The 18,970-nt window shown below is 43.8% G+C and overlaps 2 protein-coding genes across 2 annotated transcripts in view; one reads left to right on the top strand and one right to left on the bottom strand.

Moving 5' to 3' along the window:
• The window catches only part of EPDR1 (ependymin related 1), a 28,682-nt gene extending 25,386 nt beyond the window's left edge, over positions 1–3,296 (bottom strand). Inside the window, exon 1 of the mRNA XM_053960582.1 lies at positions 3,034–3,296. Coding sequence (XP_053816557.1) covers positions 3,034–3,296 — 263 coding nt within the window. The remainder of the gene's footprint in view (positions 1–3,033) is intronic.
• A 1,519-nt stretch (positions 3,297–4,815) lies between these two features.
• SFRP4 (secreted frizzled related protein 4) lies at positions 4,816–14,799 on the top strand. The gene is made up of 6 exons (XM_053945221.1): positions 4,816–5,425; positions 5,581–5,661; positions 5,753–5,818; positions 8,418–8,616; positions 11,285–11,348; positions 13,846–14,799. The coding sequence occupies exons 1-6, from the start codon at positions 4,984–4,986 to the stop codon at positions 14,032–14,034; spliced, it is 1,041 nt and encodes a 346-aa protein (XP_053801196.1). The 5' UTR covers positions 4,816–4,983; the 3' UTR covers positions 14,035–14,799.
• The last annotated feature ends 4,171 nt before the right edge of the window (positions 14,800–18,970 follow it).

The following is an 18,970-nucleotide window of genomic DNA, read 5'->3' as shown; positions in this document are numbered from 1 at the left end:
GAAGTAATTTCATATAGTAGGCCATAAAGGATTAAAAAACATGTTCTGTGTTTAACAGAACAGCTTTGCCTCAAGAGGTCTAGGGAGCTGTTTCAAGTGTTCCCCTTTCACATTATATCTGGAATGACCTAGTCCAAATGGGAAACAGCACAATATACTCAATGTTTGTTTTCTTTTCTCTTCTGCTATCAGTATCAGCTGAGCACTACACAAAACTTTAAAATTGTCCCTGCCTGCCCACCTTGTCTATCCCCAAAGATTTGATCCTGAAGGGGAAAGAAGCAGCAGGGCAAGGCATGCTGGAGAAAACAAAGGAAGTAGAGTGTAGATAAGGCTGGGTCTGTAAAAGAAGTGAAAAAGAAAGCCCAGAAATGAATCCAACTGGAATAGGTTCTCCTCAAAAAATCTCAGCCTAGGATCACTGTTGGTAGTTTTTACACTTTGAGCCAGAGTGCAGGAGCCAACTGTGTGACCTAGAGAAACACCCGCCCAACAAGCTGGTTGAAACCACAACTATGACTTCTCTAATGAAGTGGCTCTATTGGTTGTCTGGCAAGCGAGGCGTGTGCCCAGGTGGCAGGTGACACAGTGCAGCTGGACAATGGGGAATGGGCACTCTTTACCAATGTGGTCACTGCATCTCAGGTGATCTCCAAACAACCGATGGACAAAGAAGTGATGTTAATGAAGCAGCAAATGGGCGTTTACCTTATGGCTACTTATCTGGAGTTGAGGTAGGTATGAAAATGCCACATGGCAGAATTTGTTAATTTTAAACATAAATCTACAATAAAACCTAAAAGTTTCAAGCTTTCCTGTGGTTATGAGCCTGCAAGCCATTCCACACAGGCAAATCTTTGTGTCCTTGATTAACCTCAGCCAGTAACTCAATCAGGGCTGTGTCTGATTAAGGTCCACATTTGCAAGCTTCAGAAAATGCTCTGTAGAAAAATGTGGTTGTTGGCCAACCCTGATTGCTGCACATAAGTTACATCTGATAAGAGCAAAATGTGAGAATTTAGACTGAAATTTCCTTACAGACCAGGGCAGCACTATTTTTCTTGTTGATTTTGTACTCATTGATTCGGCGTAATTATCCCTTTCTTGTCAATATCAAAACAGGGTGGAGAGGTTCTTTTTCAAAAGACGGGATAAATCTCTGTGAAATGAAGTTGTGATCACAATTCTGATCCAACCTGAAACCAACAGGAGACTTTCTGCTGACTTAAATGGAAGCTGGGTCATGCCCTGAGCAGACACTACTGCACATATAACAAAACCCGTCTCGAACTTTGGATGGCAGAAAACATGGACCTGGAAACATTAAAGACCCCTGAGGTCAGAAATTTGTTTACAACAAAAATCTAACACAGCAGAAATCAACAAGGACACCTGTCTGTACTCTGCCTCTTTCTAGCACTACCAACCCAGACAAAAGTGCATCCACAGCAGGTATTTATCAAAAATGTAAAAAGATCTTGGAAAAAGACAAAATGTGGCCCAGAGTCCAAAATGTAATTATTCAATCTTAAAATTTTCAAATAAAATAAATATAAACTTTAAGAAATGAGTGTAATATAACTTAGAAGCTGGAAAAGACCTGAATCAGGCTTTGTAGCACAGCTTTATGCTTGTCAAACATTAAAGTCAACCTAGGACTTGCAGAAGAAAGGAAGCATGAACACCGCATGGCCAGTGTCAGACTCCATGCTGTGTGTCAGCAGACCACCAGCAAACACCTGTTTGTTGTTTTTACCATTCTTCACATGGCCACTATACAAAAACAGTAATGAAAAAAGCTTACAATGAGGCACAGGTAAGCCTGAAAATGAAACACACAAAACAGTTCTACGAGCATCAGGGGATTTGGAGGGAAAGGATCACAGAAGAGCATATGCTTTGGAAAGATTAAAACAATTACTGTGCTATGTTGGTATGAAATTGATTGTCAGGAAAAAAAAATACAGCAGGAAAAAAGGAATATTGATTTTTTTAACAGGAGAGACCATTAGTTTGGATGATACAGCATTTGTAGGCTAGTCATTACCTTGTCTCACACATTCCCAGGAGGGATGCACTATTATTTGAACAATCTGTAGGTGGAAGAGGCAGAGGTATGGGCAGACCTGCTACCCTCACGCTGGCAGGTATGTTTTGACATGTTGTCTGAAAGTGATTGACACTCAGTAGCCAGAAATGTTTCACTCAGCAAGGCCTCTCTAGGCCCATCAGTTCTCCTACCCAACCTGAGCTTGTCAGGCTCAGGAAGGAAAAAGAGGATCTTCCTTAGTCAGCTTTTTTCTACATTTGATTTTCAGCAAATCAAGAAACAAACAATGACACAGGGATTTTTTTGGATTAGTTATGGGCTTAACAGATATATCCTGTATAAATGAAGAACAGGAAGGTCCTGCAGGACTGTGCAATGGGAAAGAATACACTGTACCACAGGTAATTGATGCATCCTGACACCCTGGCACTGACTTAGGACCAAGCACTGACAAGGACCTAGAAGGCCCAGAGAACTTGTAACTCAAACTTATTAGTAAATTACTGATCTAGTGCCTCCTCCCTTACTCCATAACGTTATTCACATGTTTGAGTATAACCTCTTCATAATACCTCATGATACCTCATTATACTACAAATTTTTGGATTCGTTTCAAATTCCATTTAAATAGCAAAAGAGATGGGAGGGGGAAAAATATCTCTGAAGGTAAAAAAACTGACACTGTTGATCATAAATCTCTCGAGATATATACACATACATCTACATGGAGGATGGATGCAAACCCTGCTGGTGACAGGTTTCCTAGCGCCAGCTGTTCCCTGCACGCCGGTGCCTCGCCTCCCGCCGTCCCCGCGCTGTCCCGACTCACGCAGGGGAGGAGCGACCGGCAACGCGGAGCCCGAGGGAGTCCCCCCTTCCCGGCTTCGCATCACCCGCACGCCCCGGGAGGCGCCTCCGGGCTCTGTGCCGACCCTCAGCGCCCCGCCCGGCCCGGCCCCGCCGCAGGTCCCGCCGCCACCTACTTCTTGCAGGGGATGAGCGCCTTCCTCTCCTCCAGGATCCGGACGCGCTGGTTGGGGCCGTCGTAGGAGACGGCGGCCCGCGTGTTGCGGCCCGAGCCGTGCTCGTAGAACACGGTGCGCCCTTCCCACTGCCGCGGCGCCTGGCACGGCTCGGCCGCCGCCGCCGCTCCACCGCGCAGCAGGAGGACACCCAGCAGCAGGAGCAGCCGCAGCGGCGGCGCCGGCCCCGGGCGCGGCTGCCGGCCGGCCGCCGGCCGCGCCATGCTCCGCTCCGCGCTCCCTCGGCGCACGGCCGCCCCGCACGGCGCGCAGGCGGGCGGGCAGGCTGTGCCGGGGGGCGGGGGCGGCCCGCCTCCAAACCCGCATCAGCTCGGCGGCGAGAGGCGGCTGCTGCCACAGCGCCCAGAACGCCAGCGGGGCACGAGGCGGCGCGGCGACAGGCCACCGGGACTCGCGCCCTCTCACGCCTCCCTCCCCGCAGCCGGGAGGGCCTGGGCGCCCTAGCCGTGCCCAGAGGGGCAGCTGCGAGCTCCAAGCCCTGGGTATTCTGCGCGAGCTTGGAGAGGGAGGGGATACGCGAACAGGGGTGACCTGCTGGGAGAAACGACTTTAATGTTGCTCTCGAGGGAGGCATTTTAGTGCCTCCCCACGGACAGGCAGTGTCACCAAGCATTCCTTCACCACATGCGTTCCTTCATCTCCCACTACCCTCTTAAGTGTATCAGCTGTTCTTTCCTGCCTGCACTGGATGTGCTTTCCGCACCCACTAAGGGAAGGGGGAGGCCCGTGCCCCAGATGCTCCGTGTCTGCAGCTCTGCTTCATCTGCAGGGAACACCACGATACCTGGCCGGGGCAGGTACCTCTGAGCCACGCTGTGGCTCTCTCGGGTCACTGGCATAACTTGGCATTGAGTTAATCTTCTTATCTCAGCGGGTCTCTCAAAGACTGGGGAGCGGCATTTCCCACAGTGAAGAACGGGCCCGGAGGTCTTTCCGTGCACGGGGGAACAGAGGTGGGCTGTGAAGGGAGCCCTCTGCCCCCGCCTGGGCACGCCACTCCTCTGCACCAGGGGCGCGTGGCCGTGGAGTACCAAAGAAAGGAAAATAAAAAACAGTTTGGGAAAAGTCTGAAACCCCTTCTTCCGCTCGTGTGCAGATGCGATTGGTGGGGGACAGCGGCGGGGGGGAGCGGGGCGACGGGCTAACTCCCCGCACAGCCCCGGCCCCGCCGCCCGCTCCCGTCTCGGCCCGGCCACCGCCGCTTCCCCTATCCTGAGCAAACCGGGCCCCGAGCCACCACCCCGTCTGGCCGCCCGTCCACTTCACGCCTTTCCGCGTCCGTGCCGAGCTCATGGAGGGAATTTTGCAACCCCCTGAAGGCGACGGGAACAGCTGCCGGAGCTCCCTCAAGCCCGCAAAAAGTTTCTTCTCCCTTGAGAAAACGCGGCGTATAAAGTTCAGCCCCACGGGAAGAAGCCTCGGTTCCTACCGTCGCCTTCCCTCTCCCCGCGCCGGAGCGCAGAGCCCCGCGGCAGAATCCTGTGGTTTGAGTTTCCTTCCCTACCCCGCCCCGCTTCCACCTGAAGGAATTTATGACACAGATGAAAACTGAAACGGAGCTGGAGCGGCGGCCGAGAGACGCAGTGATGTCGCCGAGGGATTAAACGGGGTGGAGGTGATGTCACCGTGCCTGCACAGCAAAACGCACACATACACGCACACCCCCCCACCCCCCGGAGGAGCGGGGCTGCCAAGGGAGCGCGATCGGCCTCACGTCACTCGTGCCACTGGTATAAATGCGGTCCTGCGATGTCCATGGCTGTCGGCGCGGCGGCTCCCGCGACTTGACTGCAGCAGGGCTCCGGGAGGCAGCGCCGCTCCGCGCCCTTCGGCCGCCGGGACCCACGGGGCGGCGGCGGGCGGACAAGGAGGACAAGGAGGAGGAAGAGGATGCTGCGCGCCTTGGTGGCGGTGTCCCTGTGGCTGCGGGTGAGCCCGCGGGCGCAGGGCGCGCCGTGCGAGGCGGTGCGCATCCCCATGTGCCGCTCCATGCCCTGGAATATCACCCGCATGCCCAACCACCTACACCACAGCACCCAAGAAAACGCCGTCCTCGCTATCGAACAGTACGAGGAGCTGGTGGCCACCGGCTGCAGCCCGGTCCTGCCCTTCTTCCTCTGCGCCATGTACGCCCCCATCTGCACCCTGGAGTTCCTCTACGACCCCATCAAGCCGTGCCGCTCCGTCTGCCAGCGCGCCCGCGACGGCTGCGAGCCCATCATGCGCCGCTACAACCATAGCTGGCCCGAGAGCCTGGCTTGCGACGACCTCCCCGTCTACGACCGCGGCGTCTGCATCTCCCCAGAGGCCATCGTCACCGACGTGCCGGAGGGTGAGAACCCTGGGGGCGGCGAAAGGTGGGAGGGAGGACTCCCTCCACCGCCGCGGGACCCCCCAGGGTGGGAAGGGGGGGCTGCGGGACCCCTACGCTCCAGTCCTGGAGCCTCTACCGACAGTTTTCATTCCCTGACGCATCTCTGTTTGCAGATGTGAAGTGGACGGACTTCACACAGGGCTTTATGGTGCCGGACAGACCCCTGGAGCCTGACTGCAGGAGCCGTGGCCAGGGTGAGCCTAGGGCAATCCCCCCCCCTCCACCTCTCCGGAGACAGGGTCCCTCTGACACCCCTCAACCTTTCTCCCTTCTCTTCCTTTGAAGAGCGGTGCAGGTGCAAAAAGACAAAGCCTACGCTGTCAACCTACTTGGCCAAGAACTACAGCTACAGTAAGTGCATGGGGGAAATGCTTCGCTTTGCCTGCCCCACATCCTCCTTGTGTCCCTGCAAGTTAGGCAGCTCTCTGTGGGTGCTGAGCCCACACCAGGCCCCATCCAGCAAGTGTGGCATGAGAAGACTGCCTCCAACACACCCTTTCCAAGTGGGTGTTTGCTGGGGAATAACTAGCTGTCCTCTTCCAAAATCCAGCTGTAGCACACACCATGTGCAGGCAGTAGTAGTAATTGCACAGATGATGGTGTGTTTCTGACAAAAGTAGTAAAATGTCAGTAATGTGCACCCTTCTGGTCTGCAGAAAGGGTGGTTGCTGCTGCAAAGGTCACTCCAGTAAAGGCAGGTAAGCCTGATGCGAGTGTGATGAGTTGGCCAGCTCCTGTTTCATCTGGCAGGTAGAATAAACAGGGGTTTACTACCCAAATAAAACTTGTAAATGTGAACCAGCTGCAGCAAAGTAAAAAGTTTTTAGAAGTTTGTATATACTTTTACTTATTAGCCAGAGTTCTGTCTGGTACAGAATTGTCAGAGAATAACTGAATTCACTGACAATTTGCACCATCCAGCCACGGAGATAGCCAATAATTTCATTATATGGTGGGTGACATATTTGCAATAAAAATAAGTATTCACCCCTCTTTCCCCTTGACTTCCCCTTGCCTCAGTTTTCTGATGGTGTGAGTCAGGAAGGACTCTAATTAAGATTAGATAAATGCCAGATTAAACCTAGTGTCAATGCAAAGCCTCTATTAACTATAGCTGTGAATTTTATATGCAGTATTGCTTCATTTTGCACTTTGTGGGTATTTTCTCAGACAGCAGGTTTTTTCCCAGTCATTTATCTAGTTGTTCTCCAGTAGGGTTATACTATAGTTCAGTTCGTATTTGTTTGGTATGAAATGAAAGTAAGTTTGTAGCTATTTGCTTCTTTGTTAGCATGTTTGTTGGGAATAATCAAGCTGAACCTCTAGCTTAGGTAATTGTATAACTTTTTGTTCATTATAGCATTTTGGTGCATTTACATGACTTACTCTTTTTATATAATTCTTTGATCTGTGTCAATGCAGCATAGAGATATGTTTAGGTGGAACAATAAGCTTCCACAGTTGCCTGAAACATATGAAAAGTAGTGATATCAAATGACTGTTCCAAAATGAAAGACAGGTGTTAGCCATGTAAATGCTGATTCCAGTGATTTCAGTGGGAGTGTTCCTTGAGTAAAACCAGTGTGTTGAGGTCCAAAATTTAATTCTATTGAATTTGTGAAATCAAGATTTTGCTTTTGAGATGTAAATTTTTATTCAGCACCCTGTGATATAAATAGACCTATTTATATGGAAAATGAATTGAGGGACGAGATTTAATGAGTTTGAAATCAATCAATTTTTTTCTGAAAACCTTTAAAATAAGATATACAGCCAAATTGTACTTTCAAGTGTACCAATCAGACTTGAAAACAGGTTGTGAGTCTCCAAAACTGAAATTCCTCACATGTTTTGTGTCTATTATACATGTCCTGGTAAAGGTAGCAAGGCGTAGTCTGGTAAACCCCAGACTGCATTAACAGTGCTGGTCTCCTGTTTTCTATGTGTGAAGTTTATTCCAAATGTTTTGAGGTTCATGTGGAGGCTTTTGACCCAGTGGCTGGCAGGAGCAGGCTGATCACCCTGTGGTCTATACACTTCTCATGCCTCTTTCACTGAAGAATTTTTGGACAGTAGAACCCTTTCTATTTTGATGTTTCCTAGAGACAAAATCCTTTATGTAAAAATCATACTTAATTTATTAGATCTGGTATTTCTCACAAGAGAGAAGGGTTAAAATGCTGGATTGGTAGGTGATGCTAGAGTTTGTCGTTACAAAGTTAGCCTAGGGATCATTTCAGAGCAATCTATAGTGTTTCACCTTCTTGCATCTGTGTAGACGTGCAGTTTTCCTCAATGAAAAGTAAAAATACAAATGATTGTGTATTCAGAGTCAGAACAAGCTCTTTCAATATCTTGTTTATATAAGGATCTCACTATTGGTAGAGAATCCAAAGGCAAAAGATGAAAAAAAGTATAGCTCAAGTAAATAATGGAAATCCCAAGCCTCTTAGTTTTTTTGACTTCTAGCCTTCCCTTGTTTCTTATATTTAAGAAAAGACTATATTTCCTGGTTACAATCTACAGGAAGTGATTTTATTATTGAAAGGACTGAATTCATAACAACTGTCTGTGAGGTAAATTATTCATTACTTAATCAGAAATAGCCAGATGTGGCTGGAGAATGGGTTAGATTTGTGCAAAGGGTTCTTCAAGTCTGAGTTGAAGGAGCTGTTTTTGTGTGTGATTTCAGGCGAGACTGGTTGGCCTGATCTGGCAAAGATTTAAGCACATGTTTAATTTTACAGTTGTCAACAGTCCTACTGAAAACCAAATTGAGATCAGGCCTCTGTTATTCTAAGCCACTGTTCATGCCCACACAGGCAGAAGTAGTTCTAGTTTCACAACCAAAACAACAGCTTCCAATTCAATATATTTTATTTAATTTTGAGATGCATTTAAATTTCCAAGACTGTTTATTGTTCTCACTCCTCTATTTTTTTATTTGCAGTCATTCACGCTAAAGTAAAAAGCATAGAAAGAGGGAACTGCAATGAGATAACGACTGTGGTTGAAGTCAAAGACATACTCAAGTCTTCAATGCCAATTCCTCTGTCCCAAGTGCCTCTTCTTACAAATTCCTCCTGCCAGTGCCCGCCTCTTCAACCAAAGCAGGATGTTCTCATCATGTGCTATGAGTGGCGCTCAAGGTGAGCCATGATGTGTTGCAGAAAAGTGTTAGAGCTGTCTGTGATAGATGGGAAGGAGGACCAGTAAATCTCTATTTCTCAACATAGGCTTGTTTTGCTGATAGTTTTTCTTAGGATAACTCATACGTACACGTACATGTTTCCATTACCTTCACAGCTGACCTTCTCCACTTCATCAGCCTCAGCTCTGTGCCATGATGTGTTTACAAAATTTGACTCACACAAAGAACATAAAATTTGGTGGCATTAGGTGCTGACAGCATAGTGATAAAGTATCATGCAGCAGTTCAGTCACCTCCAGCTTGGGAGTGTTTTTCCAGGACCACTTTCCATAGAGATGAGTTGCTTTGTGTGCAACAAGCCCAGTGGTGGCTGTAGATGATGATCTGTGTTGGCAGGACCACATGGAAGGCATCGTTCTGCCTCACCAGGGGAGTGGGTAGGAGATGATACACATCCACTGTCAGCAGAGCTGCTGGAGTCAGAGCCAGGCCTTCTCTGCTGGCCTGTCCATACTTTGGACCAGTGCCATCAACGAGATGTTTCTGATCCCGCAGCCGTAGCGGGACCAGCCAAAGCTGCAGCCATTGGAGCTCCAGCTCCTGGATGGCAGATGAAGAGTAAATACTCTTAGAGCAGCTTGCCAGTCCTGCTATATGATTAAAATTAAAAACAAAACAAAACAAACTTTACCAGGCCTTTCATCTGGCAGTTAGCCTAGCCCGAGGCATGGAAGGAAATCCAGCATGCTGGTGTGGAGGGAAGGAGTGATGAATCACAGCTCCCTTTTCTCCCTGGTTCCTTGAAGCAGAACGGGACATCCCATCCACATTAGCACCCCAAGTGCACCAGTAGATGCCAGCAGAGCAGGTTGTGGTGCTTTAGGTTCTGTGTAGGCCTGTGTGTTGTGGTTTGGAGGCAAGGCTGGCTGTAAAATGTGCAGGCTGGTTTTGCATACTGTAATGTTGCTGTTAACTGGCCATGCACACTTGAAAGGACCATAGAACATCCACATGTGGGATCCATATTTTTAATGTCCATATTTTTAATGAGCTTTATGTTGATATTTTGGGAGCATTTTATAGGTGTTTCTAAAATTTGCCATCTGATATCTTATTGCTTTAGCTTGTTTTTTGGTAAGCTAGCAGACACAGTATTTTATTACTACTCAGCTCTTTGCCCCTCCAGGTCTGGAAGTATTTTACAAATATTAGTGTAGAGCCCTCTACTTCTGTTAGTCGTTATAGGGATACAAGCTCTGACTCATGTAAAAGGGCAATGAGCAGAACAGCGATGGAGGAGCTCTGGGTTGCAGAGGATCCTCTGGAGGCTGTTAGGAAAGGGAGATTTCATAAGTCAAAGATCACAATCGGCATCTCCATTATTATGGAAAAACACGTGATTCACTAAATGTCTTATGATGGTTTTTAAAGGTCATTGAGGTTTTTAATTTCATATAGTGTACTAAAGTGGATTTGAAAAAGAAACATAAACTATTATATGTGCTTCCTGTTGAACTCAGTGGCAGGAAAACAGAAGGTTTTGAGTTACAGCAGTTTTTTTAAATGACACAGGCAGAATGGGTGGAAGCTGTACCTCCTCTGCAGTCAATAGCAAAATACCTATTGCCTGTTTTTAGGGTTAGAGCCTTGCTGGATAATTTGACCTGAACCAAAGCTGGGCTAGATGTACCCCATGTTGTCGTTTCATCCATGGCCTTGGCATCAATGCTGTACGTTAGTTGTCTAATTTCTCTTTGGAAAGAAATGTACAACATATTGGTCCTGGTTCTCCAGGGTTTGCACTCACCTTTTATGTTTGGTCAAACTGGATGCACCATGGCTAATGACTACAAGAAGCAGCATTTTGTACTATGCTTGAGCTGCTAAGAGCAGTGATGCTATTCATAGAAACTGGAGGTCAGGCCCTGCTACACTTTCTAAACTTCACCAGCCAGAACAGTGCATTTATAACAATGTCTTGATGTTTCCAGCCAACACTGGTGTCTAAGTACAACCCCCCAGAATTTTAGTGGCATTTATATTAGGGCATGTTAAGGCCTAGTATCTCAACCAACCAAACAAAAAAACACAAAATGTTGTCTCTAGGTTGGGAGTGGAAGGTGTGACATCAGACTGCTTTAGAATAAGATGCTTTAGGAGCTGTTTAATGCATATATATTTAACAGTCAGATTTTTGTTTTGTTCATTTCATAACATCTGGACTCAATGTTTTCATGCAGGAGCTAGCCAGATTTCACTGGTAGGCAAGTCTGGCAAGTATCACTTACCATACCTCTTCCAAATTTGCCTTAGAGGACTCATTAAGGAGTTAGATGTAGGAAACACATACTGCCATCCTCATGTATTTATAGGTAGAAATGGATACAATTGTAAGTGATCATATAATTATATTACTGTTTTTCAGCTAAGCTGTATTAGCTGGTGCATGTGAAACAGCTTCTTTTTTAAAGTCAAAAGTAAAATGCACCAGTTTAACCTACTCTTCACACAAACACACAGAGAAACATATGGTATCCCGTCATCCCATCCATCCACCAGTACCTGTGGGTGCATTTTAACCCCAATCTGTGTCAAATCATTTGGCATGGCATCTAGGAATTAAAATCAGAAATATCTATAATTTGTGTGTATTTCTTAATTTTCAGGTTGATGCTTCTTGATGGATGTCTAGTTGAAAAATGGAAGGACCAACTAAACAGAAGATTTAAGGTAAATGCAACCAAAGAAAAGAAGGCTGAGGTTCTTGATAAAAAGTTAAACACCTTTGTTTTACTTCAGTACTGATTAACTTTGATGACTTTCAGATATCCGTATCATTATTTTCACTTGAACATTTTCAGCCCTCATAGTTACCCAAGTATAAGTGAAAATTTGAATACTTTAATCTTGTGTTTTAGTGTCTCTAAAATTTTATTTTTCTTTAATTTTACCCTGTGGGACAATCTTCGTGTGAACTCTGGTTTCTTACAATAATGTCTCTAGGAATTTTTTTCATATCCCTGCTACTGCAAGCAGTGATCATATGAGAGTGAAGGTGATATGCAGAGGAGTACGTAGCCCACATTAGATAAGAAAGGAAGTTAAAATCCTCTGCACTGGATTAATGTTTTTTGCTGCATTAAAAATTACAGGCTGGAGACGCACACTTCTCACCAGGTACTCCCTACTAAGACCCACCCAAAGGATTGGACATTGTTTCTCTGGATTCAGGAAACACTAGAAGGAATAGTCTTTAGTATAGAGACATGGGTGGCAGGCACATCAGATGCTCCTGCTTTTTGGGGCTTCAGGATAGCACTTGATATCACTCTATACTTGTAAACATCTCTTTTTAATGGAAAGGAAGGATGGATTGAGAGGAGGTCTGATTCTTCCTCCCAGTTTTAGGCATGGAAGAAAGTTATTTTTGGAATTCAGAAAGGTTTTCAGAGCATTAAGGACATACATGTATGTTTATGGACGTACATGTATGTTTTAATTATGAGTTGATTGGCAGTTGATAAAGAGGAGGAAAAGAGATGTAGGAATCCATAAGCAGAAGCTTTTAGATTACAGACCAACTTCTTGCAGGAAATTGCATTCAATGCTTCTCTCATACCCTCTTCACTTACTCATCTGAAATCTGTGTGTGGAAAACATGCTTTAAATCTATAAAACATAAATACATGTCAATTGCAGAGGATGCCATGTGGGATTAAGAAGAATATTGACATATCGCTTGGATTCCTGAAATCCTTTAGCTGTCAACTTAATGGCCTGTTACTGGCGCACAGTGTGTTTTAGTCACCTCCTCACACTGTTTTGTCATTTCTAATTGTGTCTTGAATCATGTTTGGGCATTAGTTTTCAGATTGTCAAATAGATGCATGACTGCCAAAAAAAAATGCCCTTCAAAGCATATGTAATTTCTTCTCATATTTCAGAAACTAAATCCTCATTTAAACATGTTTGAGTGGGACACAACTAAATGTCTTCTGATAGTTTTGGTTTTATAAAGATGCATAAAATAACTCTGACCACATAAAGCCAGTATGGAGCTAGGTATCACAGTGGCTTCATTTTAATGCCCATCATTCATCTCTGAAGACTTGCATCCAAATTTTGTCTTGAGTTACCACTTACAATGGATGTTTTGAGCTGTCTGTCAACCACAGAAGACAGTTGTTAACATAACCACAATATTGCTGGTCTTTTCTCTAGCCAGGACAAGAGTCTGAGCTGTAACAAAGTCAGTGCAGAGATATTGAATGGGCAAGCTGGAGAACATTTCTCTTGCTCTGATCACTGGGTAAATCCATTGCCTTTAGGCATTTCAGAAGGGAAAGATAATAGAAGGGAGAGGTGAGATCTTTTCTGGGTTCTACTGCCTACCTTGTTTTCCTTAAAATAGGTATTTCTGTTTCTGGAGGTGAAAGTCTGCAGTCTCTTTTGCTGTTTTATGGATCCCTCCATGTTTCAGAGAGCTGACCAGTTAAACTTACTGTAAAAACCTATTTTGTAACTACTGCACTATTGGATTTGAAAATCTGACAGCTGTTATCTTTGGTAGGCTCGTTACTTTTCAAAATTTCTTGGGGATGTTGGTGAATAAAGCTGCAGGTGAATTATTCAAACCATGACATTGCAACTCTCAACACAGTGTGTTGTCCTCAATAAGTGTGATTTCACTGTGACCATTGCTATTGTCTGTCCATAACATAAGCTTGTTCATGCCCAGTCCTTTCCACCCCAGAGAAAATCAGAAGCGGAAAGTAAATACTAGCTCCCCTTGTAGCTGTGTGCTTAAATATATATTGTGAAAGGATAGTTTGATTCCTGCAGAGTTTTCTGAGGAAATGTCAAGTATCAAGTCCAGCAAGACAGCAAAGAAGGGCCTTGCAAAGGAGCTCCAATGTACTAGTCCTGACTTTTTGGTGGCATGATGCCAGCTCCCCTATATTTCTGAAAAGGCACTCACATGCAGCATGCACACCAGATGGCCAATTGTCATTTCCATCAACTGGTATTGTGGAAATTCCCTCTAACCTAGAACACACTCCCTGCAAATAGCCATTACATGCTGACATCCATAGCCTTGCAATATAGAGCATGAGACTGTTAAAGGTAGCACTAGCATTGGTGGTTCAGGATAGCTTTGATTAGGATGTAATTATTTATGATTATGTCCTTCCCTAACTCATCCTCTTTGTCTTGTGCATTTCTACAGAGGTGGGAACAGAGACTGCAAGAGCAAAAGCGGCGAACCGCGCGCAGTAAGAACCAGAATTCGGGACGCAGTGGTCAGAGTGGAGCCCTGAAACCGCAAACCAAGAACACCAACCCACTGATCAGTGGCCCCAAAAAGGCCATTAAAATAAGAAATGGCCAGAAAGAAATCAACCCCAAAAAAGTATAAGTGTGAAATTCCCAAAAGGAAGGACTTTCCCTGCACGACAAGGGTCACAATCTGGCTTGGTCAGCATGTTTTATTAATCCAGAACTCATCAATTTAAAAAAATCATGTCAGTTTCTACATAGACCTCTTTGCTGCACTTTACTGTTACAAGGTTTGCTTATCCTTTCAAGTCACTGCAAGCCGTAGAGCATAGGTTTGCACTAATATGAGGTAGGCATATTCCAGCTGACTGAGCTTTATCTTTGGGCTCTGATTTCCCATCTAGATAGAACTAGCCTTGGCTGCCAGAGGTTTTGACTCCTTGTACCAGTTGCCTGGTCTGCTTCCCTGCCAGATGTTGGAGAGCTTCATGGAGATTCTCTCTCTCCTCAGCTGGTGTAGTAGTTGGTGGGTTAATCTGTGAGTTAGTCTGTGAATTATCTTAGAGCTCACTAGACCAGGCAGCTGAGGAGCAGGATGAAGGATAGTAACCTCTGGCAGATATCTCAGACAGCAATGACTGCAGCTGCTGGAGCTGAACCTGTCTGCTGTTTAGAATCACAGCCCTTGCTCAGAGTGTTCAAAAGCATAGTTTACCATTAAGCATCTGGGTATGCATTATGTGATTATTTTTATGTGTGTGCCAAAAATATGCTTACAGTGATAGTACTTGATCTTGCGGGTTTGTGTAGTAAAAATACATTCAAAGCAGACATTTGATTTTTTTTTTATTGTACTTCAGGCTGGCTTCTGTTGTTCTAATTTCAAATATATTTAAACATCTAATTGAAAAATCTGTATTTTTTTGAAAGGACCGAATAAAGTGAACAGATCTGTAGAATTCTTAAAAGTAACACATTTGCTGTAACATAGCTTTGCTATGAAAACTGGAATAGAAGCTTTATTCTAAAGATAACTGACAGCTACTGTACAGTATTAAGGAGAGAATAGGGCTTCAAATGGCTCGGTAATCATTTGGATAACTTTTTATCATTTGATACCATATTTCTAATTTTATTCTGAGATTAAATAAATAAATAAATCAGCTTTGTCCCTGTTAATGAGCTTCTCAAAGCAGTTGGCTATCTGCAGTTTTTCATATCAGAAAGTAACATTTACGCTGAAAAGGGTAACAGAAAAGCAGATTCTTTTATTTATGCGGTAAGTTTACTGACTTAACATTTTCTGTATGAGGTATTAGAACAGCAAAGGTGATACAAATCTAATCAATATAACTCCAAGATGGCATTTATGCTATTCCTTCCAAGGTGTACTTCAATGAGGCAGCATAGATAATCCATTCTGATTTCAATTTCATGTAACACGCAAGAAGATCACCAACATTAAGATCAGAAGAGCTCCTGGTAGATGCCTGAAAGACCTTCCAGATTTCCTGCAGGGAGGCTAAGAACTAGACTTGTCAATTCTGGTAAAATGAGGATTTTTATAATAGAGAAGTTCTATGTCAGAAAAGAGAAAAAAAAAAAAGGAAGTTCTGTGTAGATTATCATAAGGAATAACATTGGTCATGTCAGTATGTTGATCTTTGCCATGACAAGAATTCCAATGAAATTTGCGTGTGTGAAATTCACAGCTAAATATGCTAGAGTGATTCTGGTAGCAGCAATTACATACTTGGTAATTTGCTAATGCAAATTTGGGACATAGATGCTAAGTTACAAGGTTTAAGATAGACAGGTGTTACAAGAAGATGGAATAATAGCTTATAGAATAATTCAGGGGGGGAAAACCAACCTAAACGCTTGTTGTTGAGCTTTGAGCAACTGGTTAAAATATACAAAGGTCACGACTTGAGTGTAGCACTACTGGTAATTCTGGGTAGGTGCAGTACTTTGTTGACATGGAACACCTGCAGAATTAGATCTAAAATTCATTCCAGGTGCCAGGAATGCTGAGCACATATAGGATATATTGACTTTAGTAGGAATTACATGTTTGACATATCTGAAAAAACAGACTACAAACTTAGGTGCTTAAATACAGCCTATAGGTGAAACCTTAATCATGTTCAGTGAAATGGAAAAACTGAAATGGAAATCAAAGGAGACAGAATTTCACTTGCAGCTGACTAATTCAGGTTTGAAAATGCTGACTTAAGCATGATCTAAAAGGTTGGAAAACTTCTAAAATAGTTTTATGTACTGTATAGCAAGAGTTCTTAAGTTTTGATTACCTATTGATCCCAATTTAAAGTACCCCAATAAATGTATATATGGTTAGCCATTAAAAAATGAGTGACAGTCACATCAATGTGATGTTGAAATAACAAATACTGAAGTGATATGACTTGAAGTCATATCACTTCAAGAAATTTTATTGTGAACATAGTCAAATGTGGCATTTGTTAAATGGAACTTTTGGAACAGCTACCTAGACGTCCCAGCAACATCACATATTATTTTACAACTGTTAGAGTCAAACTTCTTTTTTTCGTTTTGTCAGAAGAAAAAACGTACAAATTATTTTCTCCAGAGGATCATCACCATTCCTTCTCTAAGTTACTGTTATTAGATTGACCATTCCAGTATGCTGGAATAGACATGGATGCACTGAGCCAGGTGTTTCCAAACTCCTTAACATTTTTATGTATATTTTATGCTGACTAACTTTCAATCTGATATGGTAAAAATATGGAAGAAAGAAAGGTAATGCAACACAAAGAAGGGGATACCATAATACAAAGGAGAGACATACAAGGGATAAATTAATAAGGCAGTGTTTTTCCAAACCCATTTTTTATTATATTTTAAGAAGCCATGGGTCAACCCAATCTAGCACTAATGCAAGTCATTCCAATTTGAAAATCCCCTACAATTACTAACTCCCTGTGACATCAACTGCCAGCTGAATCCAGACCCAGAACATCCTCACCCTCCAGCTTCCCTTCCCTTCCCTTCCCTTCCCTTCCCTTCCCTTCCCTTCCCTTCCCTTCCCTTCCCTTCCCTTCCCTTCCCTTCCCTTCCCTTCCCTTCCCTTCCCTTCCCTTCCCTTCCCTTCCCTTCCCTTCCCTTCCCTTCCCTTCCCTTCCCTTCCCTTCCCTTCCCTTCCCTTCCCTTCCCTTCCCTTCCCTTCCCTTCCCTTCCCTTCCCTTCCCTTCCCTTCCCATTCCTCCCCAGAGGATGCAGTCCCCACCTCTGCTCCCTGGCGTGTAGCTAAAGGTCAGACTCACCTCTTTGTCATCCACATCCATGGCCAGGTGTAGCCATTGCTGTGCTGGTGCACTCCAGCGCTGGAGTAATGAAACCTCCATTCAGCAAAGTGGGGCAAATAGTTTGCTGATGGATGAATGTAATTACTGTAACTACTTAAAGATGAAAAAAATTAAGAGGCCAAATTCTTGAAGTGTTAAATGGGTTTTTTCTCAGTGTGTCAGCTGCCTTCTTGCTGAGGGACTTGGCATTTTTTTAAATATAAAATAAAAATTGCCTGGAACACCAAACATATGCTTCTAGTGAGTTTCTTACTACCTCCCACACACATATACCCAGTTTAGTTAGAAGTGCCATTCAGTATTTTCACTGAATGTTCTAACCTCAGTTCCAAAAGAATGAAACCTGAAAAAATATTTACTCTAATTGTGAATGACTGGCACCATTTTAGAAGCTCACTGTAAACGCAAATCAGAACTCTTTTATGAAACACATTTTTAAAAAGCCATAAACCTCCCTCCAATGAGACCTGAATGACCCGGTCACTTCAATTCAGTGCTGCAACTTTTGTCCAGTCAGTGCATATGACTGAGAAATACTTCCTAAGCAAATAAAAAGAAGATTTTCCTGTCCAAAATACTCAAACAGCTCTTAAATTCTTTTATCCAGAATTGTAACCTAGATTCCAAATAAATGAAACCTGAAAAAATATTTACTCAATTATGCACAACTGACACATGCTTTTTGGTTGTGCTTAGTAGTTGAATGTAAATGCACATCTGAAAACATTTCGTCAGCCAGGTTTTTATGGTAAGCTACATCAGTGACCATTAATTTTGTAAAAAAATATAATTCATCAATATGGGTCAACAAACATTCAAAATCATGTTTTCATTTATAAATACCCCCACTTCCCAATAACTTGCAAATGATTAATTTCTACAGAAGTGCATTACTTCTAATTAGAGCTAGCCAAGGCTTTCTAGAAAAATTGCAGTGAATTTCAACTGCTAACACTATATTTCATGTAGCATCACTGAAATTAAACAACAGCCTTATTGGAATGTAAAACAGCATTTCAAACTTGCTTGTTGGATATGCAGTCAATTTGAGGACTTCCAGGTAATCTATTAATATTAGATTGGTTACTACTGCTGCCAAGAGGCCGGTGGATAAACCACTATGGAAATGAGAATAAAGCAAGGGAGGGCAACACTCCTTTTCTCTAGATGGGGATATTAACATCAAGCCCTAAAAGCACCTTAAATGTATCAGGAAGTCTACGTCCAGATAGAAGGCTGGAGGTTGTAGAAGGCTAGAAGGTTGTATCAGAGTAACCAAGAAATACCCCAAACAGAACACCCTAAGTATTTTGATTCCTTGTGGTTACAGTGTGATGAAAACTTTATAATTTGTACATACTCAGAGAACTTCAGTATGTATTCTCTGAGCAAGGTAACCAGAAATCTGATCATAGAACTGTGGATAAACTCAACAGATACTTGCAAGGTCTGACTTGCAGTGTAGTTCATTCAGCAGTCAGAGCAAAGGGGAAAAAGTGGTACAGAGCCGCAAGCTGATTGACTCCATCGTCTTGGCATGGAGAAAAAAAGCTTTTTCTCCAACTGTCTTGTTTTTTTATGTAGTAATTCAGTACAAAATCTCAGTACAATCAGACTTACTTATTCTTCTAAAACAGTATTTTGAGATTTATAACCCTCTTGTTTACCATCCTAAACTGAAACAGATCTTTAATACAGTCTTTAGTGTCAGGTTATGATTTCATT

The sequence above is a fragment of the Vidua chalybeata genome, chromosome 1 (assembly GCF_026979565.1).
Source record: "Vidua chalybeata isolate OUT-0048 chromosome 1, bVidCha1 merged haplotype, whole genome shotgun sequence".
Classification (NCBI taxonomy): domain Eukaryota; kingdom Metazoa; phylum Chordata; class Aves; order Passeriformes; family Viduidae; genus Vidua; species Vidua chalybeata.
This window is presented reverse-complemented; position numbering and strand designations above follow the sequence as displayed.

What these genes read in the sequence shown, in the direction of transcription:
- SFRP4 (XM_053945221.1), top strand. Translation starts at nt 4,984, where the DNA reads ATGCTGCGCGCCTTGGTGGCGGTGTCCCTGTGGCTGCGGGTGAGCCCG. An exon ending in CTGCAGGAGCCGTGGCCAGG is followed by an intron (nt 5,662 to 5,752) that starts GTGAGCCTAGGG and finishes CTTCCTTTGAAG; the next exon opens with AGCGGTGCAGGTGCAAAAAG. An exon ending in GGCCAAGAACTACAGCTACA is followed by an intron (nt 5,819 to 8,417) that starts GTAAGTGCATGG and finishes TTTTATTTGCAG; the next exon opens with TCATTCACGCTAAAGTAAAA.